A 13,629-nucleotide genomic window follows, 5' to 3' on the forward strand; every position below is an offset into this window, starting at 1 on the left:
GTGAATAGTTAAGTTTCTAACACGCAGCACACTGAAACACAACGTCTATAACTTTGCTAGTTCTACTACTATAAAAATCCATTTTGCCAAACTGAAAGCAAGCTCTAGGGCCCAGGAACGGATAAAAATTAAACATAAGGGGTATTTCCTTCCCTGCTCTAACATATATTTGCATCCTGAACCACACAGATTCCCCTCGTTGCACAGTCTTCGCCCCTTAACAGAGGGTAGCTAGTACCACCCATACTCGCTGAGAAACTGGAAATGACGGAGGGTCGAAGTTAAACCCTTTTTAGTGGCGGTGCATGGGTCCCACATGGTCTTCCCGGCTTGGGAAAGGAATGAGAAGCGTTCATGATTCTCTCGCGAGAGGGGAAGTCTTCATGCCACGTCAGGGACTAGAGATCCTGGCGCCGAGCGACAGGTGCCAGAACAAACAGGCGGTGAGAAATCGCGGACGCGGAATCATTTGGTGGGCAGGACTTCCGGCGGAAAAGCGAGTTGTCTCGGAAACTCAGAGCCGGGTTCCTCCCGGGTTTCTCCCTGCGGCTCCTGGGCTGTTGAGACTCGTATGAAGATGGCTTGCGCTGCCGCGCGGTCCCCGGCCGACCAGGACAGGTGGGTTCTGAGGAGGTGGGTCCTCAGAAAGGAAGGGGCTTGCTGTGGTGTCGCAGGTGCTACACCGCCCTTCTCCGCTCCGCGGCCTCCAGAATGGCCTAGCTAATCCAGCTCTCCCTGGACCGGCCTCGCGCCTCTCCCTGGAGGCTCGTTTTTCTGAATCCTGCAGCAGCCACCAGGCTCTTGTCAGGGCTCCTGAAATTCCGACCGTAGGTAGCCTAGTGTTTACCTGTACGCGAGACAAGGATTTTGGGTGCTACCTGGACATGATATCAAGTAACATAATCACAGTGTGAGAAATGTGTTCTTTTTATGTATTGTTGCGTTCAGAAAGGCTCATTTGTGAAATTTTAAGGTTTTTAATACCTCGGACACTTTATATAAGAGGACGGGCCCATTCTCAGGAACTTTTGACAGGCTGCTGTGTCTAATGTAACAGTCACCCAAGTCGTTTTGTCTCTATTCGTGTGGTTTTTTTCCATCCAAGGTAGTGGATAAAGTTTATTTTTCAGTAAGTTTAGTAAAAGGGAGGTAATTTAAAGAAATAACATTAAGCAAATAATAGCATAGGTGTACCACCAATGATAACGACGACTACCACGGACCAAAAGAATGTATTTTTGAAAATACTTGTTATCTGTTGAGTGTAGTTGTACAGGTTCTTGGCGTTTTGAATAAGGAATTGAACAAAATACACAAAGCAAGGCAGTGAAAGCAGATTTATTTCAAACAAAAGTACACTCCACAGGGTAGGAGCAGGCTCCAGCAAGCCACCCAAGAGCTGTTGGTTACGGAATTTTCTAGGGTTTAAATACCCTCTAGACGTCCCCCATTGACCAGTGCCAGTCTGATTGGTTGAAGGAGAGGGATCAATCAGAATGAGGAGTGGGCCCGCGGCCAGTCTGATTGGTTGCTCGAGGGGACCAATCCGAGGTACTTTGATTTTTCAACTGCCACGCAGAAAAAGGAGGGGTTGAAAAGGGAGTAGCCATCTGATATCTAGTCAGCATGAATTGGCCTTCGGTTCCCTGCCACCCGACCCTTTTCTCCTGCCTCTTACTGCTCTAGTGATACCACTTATGCTATTGTCTATGGCAGGTTTATTTGTATCTATCCTGCTTATTTAAATAATAAGAAGACCATCGCAGAGGGAAGGCGAATCCCCATAAGTAAGGTAAGCAAGATGGCTAGCACCTTGGTCCTCGAGGGAATGGGGGGCATCATCCTGGTCGGGCCACGTCATCTTGTTAGAGCCACAGGGGGTTTTCTTCACTGCATTTATTTAGGGCTTGAGAACACAGCCAAGGATTGGGGTGCGTTCCTCAGTGTTGGCGAAACGAGAAAGGCATTAATTCATAGCTGAAGGGATTTTTTTTTTAATGTCTCTTAATGAGCCTGTGTTTGTAAAGAAGTGAGGGCAGAGTCTGTAGAGTTTACATGTTTTTAAAACAAAGTTTATGACAGTGTTTCCCTTGATACAGGAAATCAAAATTATGACATCGTACGATATATTAATAATGTTCAGAATGTAGTTGAGATGTTTTTAAGTATGTGAAGAAGACTTGCAGAAAGTTCAGCCCTGTTGAGTTTTATTAAAGTGTCATTCGTATTTTGTAATATGACAGATTTAAGACACCTAGGTTTGATGCAGTGAATTCTCACATGATGAGTACATCTGGGTGGTAACAAGCACTCAAAAAAGAAAACACTACAAGCATCCAGGAAGATTGCTTTATGTTCCCTCTCAGCCACTGTCGCCTCCGCATATGCTCAAAAATACCAGGATGACCACCGTCATGACTTCAACACCATAGATTACTTTTGCTTATTTTTCAATTTTCTGTAAATGGAATTACACACTATGTAATTTTGTATCTTTTTTTCACTGAACTTTAAGCTTATGAGATTTACCTACGTATTTGAATGTAGTTGAATTTTCATTGCTCTATAACAGGGTTTGTCAATAGCAGCACCATTGCCAATTTGAGCTAGATAATTGTTGGGGGTTGTTCTGTGCATTTTAAGATGTTCAGCAGTATCCCTGGCTTCTACCCACTAGATGACAGGTCAGCTCCCTCCACCCCCCTATCCCCTAGTTGTGATAATCAAAAATGTCTCCAAGCATTGCTAGATGTCTTTTGTGTGTGGGTAGGGGTAGGGAGGCTGAGGACAGAATTTCCCTGCTCAAAACTACTGCCCTGTCTCCTCTGTCGTATTGCATTGTGTGAGTATGCCAGAGTCTTTTCTACCTTCTTTTTTGATTTTTGTCACCCAGGCTGGAGTGCGGCGGTGTAGTCTCAGCGCACTGCAGGCTCCACCTCCTGGACTCAAGCCATCCTCCATCCTCAGCCTTCTGAGTAGCTGGGACTACAGGCACATGCCACCATGTCCAGCTACTTTTGTATTTTTTTGTAGCAATGGGATTTCTCCGTGTTGCCCAGGCTGATCTCCAACTCCTGAGCTGAAGTGATCTGCTGGGATTACAGGTGTGAGCCACCACACCTAGCCCTTTCTACTCTGGATGGAAAATTGGATTATTTCTATTAATAGTTTGAGGCTATTATAAATAGATGTCTTTTAGTGAACATGTTTTTGCTTTTTTGTAGAACGCATCTGGGAGTGGAATTGTAGGGCCATAGAGAATGCATATATTCAGCTTTAGTAGATACTAGCAGTTTTCTAAAGTGTTTGTATGTGTAATTGTTTAAGCAGTCAATAATCATTGAGCACCTACTATGTTCAGAGTACCATGCTAGGTGCTGGAGAATACACTGGTTAACAAAACAAAGCCCCTGCCCTCAGAAGTTTATGTTCTGTTGGAGGGGAGATGGGCACACAGTTATGCGTTAATGTTATTCCTAGGAATTTTTAAGATTACAATAGAAGCATCTGTACTTAATGAAAAAGGAAACCTAGGGTTTTGGTACTTGTTTGATTATAGTATTTGAAATTATTTACCCAACACTATGGCAGTGTCCACTTAAAGCACATATATTTAGTGTTTATGTTTTTAACTGTTCAGGCTGTTGAAAATCCTACAGCTACAGAGATTCAAGATGTATGTTCAGCAGTTGGACTTAACGTATTTCTTGAGGTATGACATAGTTCTTCACTATTTTCCATACTCATCTAATTGATGTAATAACTTTCTTAAGTCCTGTTTTTCTTTTCTTTCATTTATGTTAGAAAAATAAAATGTACTCTAGAGAATGGAATCGTGATGTCCAATACAGAGGCAGAGTCCGGGTCCAGCTCAAACAGGAAGATGGCAGCCTCTGCCTTGTACAGTTCCCATCACGTAAGGTTTTTTAAATGAATCAGTGGGGCTCAGGGATAGGTTTCTCCTACACAACACAAAAAAGATTCTAAAACTGAAAGGTAAAAGTCAGAATTTGCATTCTGAAGATTAATTTAAAGACAGGACTACTGCTCATGGAGAGAAGCAGTAGTTCCAATTTCTTTGAGGTGAACGACCTCTTTGAAAATGTAATGAGACCCACTAAACATTTTTCAAAAACATTATTGTGTGAACATTTTATAAACCTCTGGAAGTCTGTCATTGCTCCCAGGTTAAGAATATAAAATTATTAAATCGTTGGATGTTAATTGCCATTTCAGATCCTAGAGGTCCTTGAGTTATGTTAATATCTGTATTATCTAATGATTCTATCATTAATAAATCTGAAAAGCAATATTGACTGAAAAAAGCAAGAGATATGCATAGTGTGGTACCACTTAGGTAAATTTAAATACAAAATATTACCATTTATTGATAGATGCATATGTAATGTTGCTTATTGGCATTTTTTTTGACATGCTCTGTAAGGAAACACTCACTCTTAAGACAGTAGTCACCTAATGGTGAGTGGGGTAGAGAGTAGAGACACAGGGGTTGAAGACTGTTGCGTCATAGAAGACTGTTGCGTCATCTCTAGTGTTTTATTTTATGAAAAACAATAACAAAACTAGACATCAATATAACAGAATGTTAGTTCTGAATATTAGGAAGATAAGTTTTTGTTTACATGTTATTTATTTTTCTGAATTTTCATCTCTGAAAATTTTAATTTTGTAAAATAGAGCTATTAATTTTTTATTTCAGTTTAATAACCCCCTCAGTTTAATTAAACTCTTTCATTAAATTCACTTAAAAATAATGAAATCGTCAGACAAACTGACAACTTGTTTGTTTTTTTTTTTTTTTTTTTTTTTTTTGAGATGGAGTCTCGCTCTGGCTAGAGTACAGTGGCGTGATCTCGGCTCACTGCAACCTCTGACTCCGTGATTCAAGCGATTCTCCTTTCTCAGCCTCCCGAGTAGCTGGGACTAAAGACAAGTGCCACCACACCCAGCTAACTTTTGTAGTTTTGACAGAGATGGGGTTTCACCATGTTGGCCAGGATGGTCTCGATCTCTTGACCTCATGATCCGCCCACCTCGGCCTCCAAAAGTGCTAGGATTACAGGCATAAGCCACTGCCCCGGCCTGATTTTTTTTAAATAGAGAGACAAGGGTCTCACTGTGTTACCCAGGCTAGTCTCAAACTCCTGGCCTCAAGCAATCTTCCCATCTTGGGGAGATCCCAAAATGCTGAGATTACAGGCGTTAGCCACCATGCCCAGCCAGCATGTTCGAACTTTTATTTTCAAAGACAAAGTCTCACTCTGTCATCCAGGTTGAGTGCAGTGGCACGATTATGGCACACTGCAGTCTTTTTTCTTTTATTTTTTGAGACAGAGTTTTCCTCTTGTTGCCCAGGCTGCAGTGCAATGGCGTGATCTTGGCTCACCGCAACCTCCACCTCCCGGGTTCAAGTGATTCTCCTGCCTCAGCCTCCTGAGTAGCTGGGATTTCAGGCATGAGCGACCAGACCTGGGTAATTTTGTACTTTTAGTAGAGATGGAGTTTCTCCATTTTGGTCAGGCTGGTCTCGAACTCCCGACCTCAGGTGATCCGCCCACCTTGGCCTCCCAAAATGTTGGGATTATAGGCGTGAGCCACCGCGCCCGGCCAGCACACTGCAGTCTTGACTTCTCGGGCTCAAGCAACCCTCCCGCCTCAGCCTTCCAAGTAGCTGGGAATATAGGCACATGATTTTTTATTTTTTCTAGAGATGGGGTTTTGCTATGTTTCCTAAGCCAGTCTCAAACTTGTGGACACAAGTGATCCTCCTGCCTCAGCCTCCCAAAGAGCTGAGATTACAGACATGACCCACTGGGCTCAGCCTAAAATAGATTGTTTTTTATATACTAAAACCCATCAGGATTGGTAGGTATTGCTAGATGCTTCAGGTTGTGACTAAGGAGTGACAGTATATTCTGATATGTTTTTTCTCCTTAACATTTTCCTATATTTTATCTCAAAAGACCAAAAACAAACAAAAACTTGTAATTAACTAGTAGATAAAATAGGGGTAGAAATTGTGGTGAGAACATGTCACTTCCTATTTCCAGTAAGACCCAAGTAAGACAATAAAAAGAAAGCAGAGCTGAGGAGCTTGATCTGTTGGGGGTGAAGGTAGCTGGTTGTAGGTGTGCAGAGCAGGAATGCATGTAAGTGTAGATCATCTGATCTTACCCATCGGATCGTTTGTAACTTGATGATACTGTTTTTTTGTTGTAAGACTGAGAAAACCCTGTATTTCAGTGTCTTAAGATACAATGATACTCTGATTCTGTTTCTACCTGAGGTATATTTGGATACATACTCCTTAGATCTTCAAGCTGATTACTAGGACCAAGACCAAAATTTTTGTTTCATACTTAGTGTTATGCCTTTTGATTTTATTCATTTAAATATTTTCAGCATTATTCTCACTCTCAGTACATTTCCCCTGACTTGAGCTAGTCAGTGTCTTCAGTCATTTGATTTTTGATTTTTTAAAAAAATTATTTTCCGTCTTCTTGATGTGATAGTTTCTTACACTTTGTGATATTCAATTTGATGACTTTTTATGTCTTATTTCTCAGATTATACACTAAGCCTAACTTCTGGTTCCTAGGTAAGTCAGTAATGTTGTATGCAGCAGAAATGATACCTAAACTAAAAACAAGGACACAAAAAACAGGAGGTGCTGACCAAAGTCTTCAACAAGGAGAGGGAAGTAAAAAAGGGAAAGGAAAGAAAAAGAAGTAACCTAGTATCAGCATCAAGTATGTGGTACTACTGTAAGAGACATGAATGGAGACTTCTAATTTGTATCGGAGGGAAACAGAAGCTTTTTGTTCGCATCATTTAACTGAACTGTGAACCCCTCGTGCCTCTCATCTTTATCATCGGAGTTGACAGTGAAACAGATTTACATCAGAAGTTTGCGTCTCGCTTTTATGCCGTATAAAAATTTTTTTGTCTTTCAATGCAGTTTTTTGGAAGAAAATATTTTTAAATGGACAATGGACTGTACAATAAGTTACTTGAAATAAGTTACTTGTTTCAGATAAATTTCAATTAGATTTAAAATAAACATTTTGTCCACCTTTTAAGTTAATGAAATAAAATTTGAAACTGACTTTTGCAACTTTTGCTTATGAACTAATGCTAGGAGAGGAGGGATAATTAAGAATAAAATATGTAGTGAAAGTTTCCATAGTGTGAGCCTAAAACTAGAAGAAACTGTGGTAGGTCCTTTTGTGGGTGGGGGACAGGGGAGTCTGTAAAAAGCCAGTCTGTAGATCATATTTTAATGTATTACTGTAATCGAATTGTTCAGTTGTTTTTTGACATGGAAAGTCCTGGATTTTAAGCTTTAAATTTGCTTATTTTGTAGGTTTAAGAACATGATTTTCATGGGAGTTGTAAAATTAACTGTGCTTTAGCAACTTGAGGTACACTTTCCTTCAAGAAGTTAAATTGGATTGGTGCTCCTGAATTTATTTCAGAGCGGATTCTGAAAGTAGTGATTTTGAGCTATCCCAATTCCTATTCTTCCTGAGGCCTGGTTTAGCTCTTCCTTGAATTCTGCAAGCTACCTCATATTTTCAGTAAATTCCATTTTTTTCTAAGTTTGTTTGTTTGTTTTTGAGACGGAGTTTCACTCTCGTTGCCTAGGCTGGAGTGCAATGGCACGATATTGGCGCACCACAACCTCTGCATCCCAGGTTCAAGAGATTCTTCTGCCTCAGCCTCCCTAGTAGCTGGGATTACAGGCATGTGCCACCACTTTCGGCTAATTTTGTATTTTTAGTAGAGACAGGGTTTTTCCATGTTGTTCAGGCTGGTCTCGAACTCCCGACCTCATATGGTCTGCCCACCTCAGCCTCCCAAAGTGCTGGGATTACAGGCATGAGCCACTGTGCCCGGCCTTCTTTATGTTTTTATTGCTCACAGTCAAACATTCCTATTGATTGTAAAATAAGCAAACCTAGAGTTGTGGAAATTGATATGTATTTATTTATTTGAATTCAGACAGGGTCTTAAACTCCCAGGCTCAAGTGATCCTCCTGCCTCAACCTCCCAAAGTGCTGGGATTACAGGCATGAGCTAGCTGGCCTGTTGACTTTTTTTTTTAACTGTAACAATTTCTGTTTTATAGTGAACATAATAGTATAAGAGTTTATATATTTGACTTACAAATAAATCCTGGGGAGAGGGGAGTGTGTGTAAAACATAATTCAGAGCAGCCTTCTTTGAGAAAGTGGGTGTGTTTGGCTGCGTAACAAAACAATGAAGGATTTAAGCAGGATATTTTTGCCTCATATGTTAAATCTAAGTGAGGTTGCTGTGGTTGTTGGTTTAGCTCTCAGTGATGCCTTTTTTGTATTTTTCCGCTCTGCTGTCCATGACATATTTCTAACACCTTTATGATTATTGTTCCTGCTTGTAAAAGGGCTGATATTTACGTGAGTGCAAGGCAGGAAGAAAAGGTAGCTGTGCCAGCCACTTCTGGCAAGCAGTTCTCCCACCTTAGCCTCCCAAGTAGCTGAGACCATAGAAATGAGATTTCTCAAAATTCCTCCCAGCAGGCTTTCACTTAGTTTCATTGTTGAGAACTGTGACAGGTCCATCTCTAGCTGCAAAGGAGGCTGAGAAAGTGAACACAGCAGTCCTCCTTATCCTTGGGGAATACATTCCAAGAGTGGATCCCTGAAACAGCAGATAGTACTGAACCCTTATATATACTATGTTTTTGCCTATTTATATATGCTTGATATGGTTTGGCTGCGACCCCACCCAAAATCTCATCTTGAATTATAATCCCCAAATCCCTGTGTGTTAAGGGTGGGACCAGGTGGAGATAATTGGATCATGGGGGCAATTTGCCCTGTGCTGTTCTTGAGATAATGAGTGACTCTCACGAGGTCTGTTGGTTTTATAAGTGCCTGGCGTTTCCCCTGCTTGCAGTCACTCCATCTTGCTGCCCTGTGAAGGTGCCTGCTTCTCCTTTGCCTTCTTACATGATTGTAAGTTTCCTGAGGCCTTCCCAGCAGTGCGGAACTGTGAGTCAGTTAAACCTCTTTCCTTTATAATTGCTCAGTTTTGGATATTTCTTCATAGCGGTGTGAGAATGGATTAATACATACCATGATAAAGTTTATAAATTGGACACAGTAACAGATTAACAATAAAATAGAACAATTATAACAATATACTATAATAAAAGGTATGTGGAAATTGTCAGTCTCTCTCAAAATATTGTGCTATACTCACCTGTTTTGGGACCAAGGTAACTGAAACCACAGAAGTGAAACCACAGATGAAGGGTGACTGCATAGCTTTTTCAGTCCTGACAACCAAGGCAGCTAAGGAAGAAAGTAGTTGAGAATGCATACTGGGTCAGGTACAGTGGCTCACACCTACAATCCCAGCACATTGGGAGGCTGAGGCAGGAGGATCACTGAAGTCCAGGAAGTCGGGACCAACCTGGGCAACATAGTGAGACTGTCTCTACAAAAAATAAAAGAATTAGCTGAGCATGGTGGCACATGCCTATAGTCTTAGCTACTTGGGAGGCTGAGGTGGGAGGATTGCTTGAGCCCTGGAGGTGAGGCTGCAGTGAGCCGTGATCATGCTATTCCACTCACCTCAGCAGAGCTGGACCCTGTCTCAAAAAAAAAAAGCGTACTGTGGTAGCCAACTGAAAAGATTTGTCACAGAAAGATGGTTGAAATCTGGAAATGGTTTACTTTTGGGGCAATAAAGGTTGTCAGTGCTATATTTTGAATGTCCCCTCCAAAATGCATGTTGAAATTTAATTGCCATTGTGATGTTATTGAGAGGTGGAACCTTTGGGAGGTGATTGGGCCATGGGGGCTCTGCCCTCAGGAATGGATTAATGTTACTATCTCAGGAGTGGGTTTGTTATAAAATGGAGTTCAGCCAAATTTTTCTTTTGCTCTCCTCAGCACACCCTCTTTGTCCTCTCACCTGCCACCATGGGATCACACAGCATCAAAGACCCTTGCCATATACTGGTGCCATGCTTTTGGATTTCCCAGCTCCTAATCATGAGCCAAATACACATTGCCCAGGCTGCTGTGCAGTGGCGCGATCTCAGCTCACTGCAATCTCTGTCACCCGGTTTCAAGTGATTCTCCTGCCTCAGCCTCCCGAGTAGCTGGGATCACAGGTGCCTGCCACTGCACTCGACTAATTTATGTAGTTTTTAGTAAAGATGGGGTTTCACCATGTTGGCCAGGCTGGTCTTGAACTCCTGACCTCGTGATACACCACGCCCAGCCAATTTCTATTCATTTTTTAAGTTACCCAGTCTGTGGTGTTCTGTTGCAACAACATAAAATACTAAGATTTCAGAACTATTGCTGTAACAATATATTGCTGTTTCTTCACATTATTGCAATTGGTGCAATCAGTGAATTTTTTTTTTTTTTGCCAGTTGTTAAGTGAAAACTGTAATCTTTTTAAAACAGCCAAAAAAATGTTTTTTTGAGACAGGTCTCTCTTTTTCACCCAGGCTAAAGTGCAGTGGCACAATCACGGCTCAGTGCAGTCTCAACCTCCCAGCCTCAAGTGATCCTCCCACCTCAGCCTCCTGAGTATAAAAGTTTGTAATTAAAAAAAATTTTTTTTAGAGGCCAGGTGTGGTGTGGCTCATGCCTGTAATCTCAGCACTTTGGGAGGCTGAGGCAGGCAGATCACTTGCAGTCAGGAGTTCGAGACCAGCCTGGCCAACATGGTGAAACCCTGTCTCTACTAAAAATACAAAAATTAGCCAGGCGTGGTGGTGGGCGCCTGTAATCCCAGCTACTCGGGAGGCTGAGGCAGGAGAATCACTTGAACCCTGGGAAATGGAGATTGCAGTGAGCCAAAATTGTGCCACTGCACTCCAGCTTGGGTGACAGAGTGAAACTCCATCTCAAAAGAAAATTTTTTTAAGAGATGAGATCTCACTCAGGCTGTTCTTATACTCCTGGGCTCAAGCAATTCTCTCAAGTGGTTGGGACTAGAGGTACATGCCACCACACCTAGCTGAAAAAGGGAATCTTAATGAGACAGTTGAGTATTTATGTAGATGTTGAAGTGCTTTTTGTATTTATGAACTGTGTTCACATCCTCTACTCACTTCTTAAGGAATCTGTTATCAGAATTATATATAATTTTAAAAGCCAGCTAGTTTTAATAGTGTGTTTCTGTTTTAGGCATTAACTTCCATTTGTAGAAGAAGAGGATTTAGTTTTTCTTCTCTACCATATGCTTGCATATTTCCTATCTTCCTAGCCTACCAATATATTTCATAATTTAACCACTATTCAGAGTTTACATTATACATTCTGTTCACAGCTCAGCCGTGTAGTACATTTGCTACTAAAAGTATGGTTGAAGGACCAGCAGCACTGGCCTCTGGTGAAAGATTGTGAAAAATGCAGTATCTCTGGCCCCAGCCCAGAATTCAGATGTGTTTAATGAGATCCCCAAATGATTCTTTTTTTTTTTTTTTTTTTGAGATGGAGTCTTGTTCTTGTTGCCCAGGCTGGAGTGCAGTGGCACAATCTCAGCCCACTGCAACCTCTGCCTACCGGGTTCAAGGGATTCTTCTGCCTCAGCCTCCCCAGTAGCTGGGATTACAGCCATGTGCTACCACGCCTAGCTAATTTTTGTATTTTTGGTAGAGATGGGGTTTCGCTGTGTTGGCCAGGTTGGTCTCAAACTCCTGGCCTCAAGTGATCCGCACACCTTGGCCTCCCAAAGTGCTGGGATTAGGTGTGAGCCATTGTGCCTGGCCTCATCATTTTAAAATCTTTTCTGGAGTCCTTTGCCTGGCTCTGATCTCTTACCCTTTAGACCTAGTGCACAGCTTCACTCTGGGTTCTCACCATTGTCTGGAGTGACTCAAGCCACTGCTTTGCTGTTTTGGGGATCCTCTGTTGTGTATCCCGTGTATTCCTCTTTTTTATGTTACTGCTTTGTTTTGTATATCTTGTTCTCAGGATCTTCCTGAGAAAAGTGCAAGAGAGGTCAATGTTCTTAGACCTTGCATATTTGAAAATTTCATCATTCTACCCTTACATTGTTTGGCTGGATATAGAATTACCTTTGGAAGTCATTTTGTTTAAGGAATTCAAGGGAATTGCTTTTTGGTCTTCTGACCTCTTGTAGCTGAAGGGAAGTTGTAGCCATTCTAGTTTATTATCATGATCCTGGTTCCAGTATTCTGAAATATCACAGTTGTGTGCTTTGTGTGGGTCTTTTTTTTTTCCCCCATCGTGCTGGGCAGCTAAGTGGGCTTTCAGTCTGAGAAGTTGTGTTTTCAGCCCTGGGAAAGTTTTTTGAAAATTTCATTAATGATTTTTCTCCTCTTTCTGACCTTTCTTGGTACTTTTTATTTGACCATTAGACCTGCTGGTCTGATCCTCAGGTTTTTTTTTTTTTTTTTTTTTGGTCTTTTTTGCCTTTATATTCTACTTCTTAGATTTGCTCAGCTTTATTTTTCAACGTTTCCTATTCCTTTTTTTTTTTTTTTTAGATGGTGTCTCACACTGTCACCCCAGGCTGGAGTGCAGTGTTGTGGCCTGATCTCTGCTCACCACAACCTCTGCCTCCTGGGTTCAAGCGATTTCTCCTGCCTCAGCCTCCCGAGTAGCTGGGATTACAAGCATGCGGCACCAAGCCTGTCTAATTTTTGTATTTTTAGTAGAGACGGGGTTTCTCCATGTTGGTCAGGCAGGTCTCGAACTCCCGACCTCAGGTCATCCGCCTGCCTGGGCCTCCCACAGTGCTGGGATTACAGGCATGAGCCACTGCACCCGGCCTTCTTTTTAATTTCTTTAAGCTCTTGTCATCTGCATGTTTCCTTTTTCTAGCATTCTATTCTCAGTTCATGGATGTAATTTATTTCTCAGAAGGTGAGATTTATAGTCTTACTGTTTCCAAGTTCCTTTTCTTTCCTTCTGTTTTTATTTTGATCCCTATCATGTTAAGTAGCTTTGTTTTGGTTGCTGGTTTTTAAGATAGAAGGACCAAAAGGTTGATTATAAGTGGAAATCTGGCCTGGGTGCTGTGGCTCACACCTGTAATCTCAGGACTTTCGGAGGCTGAGGCAAGAAGATCACTTGAGCCCAGGACTTCAAGACCAGCCTGGGCAACATAGGGAGACTCCCTCTACAAAAAAAATAAAAAATTAGATGGGCCTGGTGGCACATACCTGTAGTTCTAGCTACTCTGGAGGCTGAGGCGGGAGAATCGCTTGAGCCCAGGAGATTGAGGCTGCAGAGAGTTGTGATCATGCTACTGCACTCCAGCCTGGGTGACAGAGTGAGTCCTTGTCTCAAAAAACAAAAAACCACAAAAGTTCAGAGTGGCAGGATATGGTGGCTCATGCTTATAATCCCAGCACTTTGGTAGGCCAAGGCAGGTGGATCACTTGAAAGCCCAGGAGTTTGAGACCAGCCTGGCTAACAAAGGAAGAGTCTTGTCCTCATTACTAGTCTCTACCAATGGGTCTCAACCCTGGCTCCATACTAGGATCACCTACAGAGTTGTTAAAGCATACTGGCACCTGGGTACCATGGTAGACTAATTAAATCAGCACTTTGTTAGTGGAGTCAGAGATCAATA

The 13,629-nt window shown here is 42.0% G+C and overlaps 1 protein-coding gene across 2 annotated transcripts; it reads left to right on the top strand.

Annotated features, from left to right (window-relative positions):
- The first annotated feature begins 469 nt into the window (after positions 1-469).
- SRP19 (signal recognition particle 19) lies at positions 470-9,228 on the top strand. 2 transcript variants are annotated; one of them, XM_054488728.2, is made up of 5 exons: positions 470-618; positions 1,717-1,792; positions 3,641-3,712; positions 3,805-3,916; positions 6,620-9,228. In XM_054488728.2, the coding sequence occupies exons 1-5, from the start codon at positions 572-574 to the stop codon at positions 6,751-6,753; spliced, it is 441 nt and encodes a 146-aa protein (XP_054344703.1). In that variant the 5' UTR covers positions 470-571; the 3' UTR covers positions 6,754-9,228. The 2 variants fall into 2 exon arrangements, with proteins under 2 accessions (XP_054344703.1, XP_054344705.1); XM_054488730.2 differs by having other exon boundaries at positions 471-618; positions 6,588-9,228.
- The last annotated feature ends 4,401 nt before the right edge of the window (positions 9,229-13,629 follow it).

Source organism: Pongo pygmaeus, chromosome 4, assembly GCF_028885625.2.
Source record: "Pongo pygmaeus isolate AG05252 chromosome 4, NHGRI_mPonPyg2-v2.0_pri, whole genome shotgun sequence".
Lineage (NCBI taxonomy): Eukaryota > Metazoa > Chordata > Mammalia > Primates > Hominidae > Pongo > Pongo pygmaeus.

Excerpts from the sequence above, each read along its gene's own strand:
- SRP19 (XM_054488728.2), top strand. The coding sequence starts at position 572 with ATGAAGATGGCTTGCGCTGCCGCGCGGTCCCCGGCCGACCAGGACAG. Across the intron at positions 619-1,716 it reads TCCCCGGCCGACCAGGACAG|GTTTATTTGTATCTATCCTG; the intron begins GTGGGTTCTGAG and ends TGTCTATGGCAG. Across the intron at positions 3,917-6,619 it reads CCTTGTACAGTTCCCATCAC|GTAAGTCAGTAATGTTGTAT; the intron begins GTAAGGTTTTTT and ends TCTGGTTCCTAG.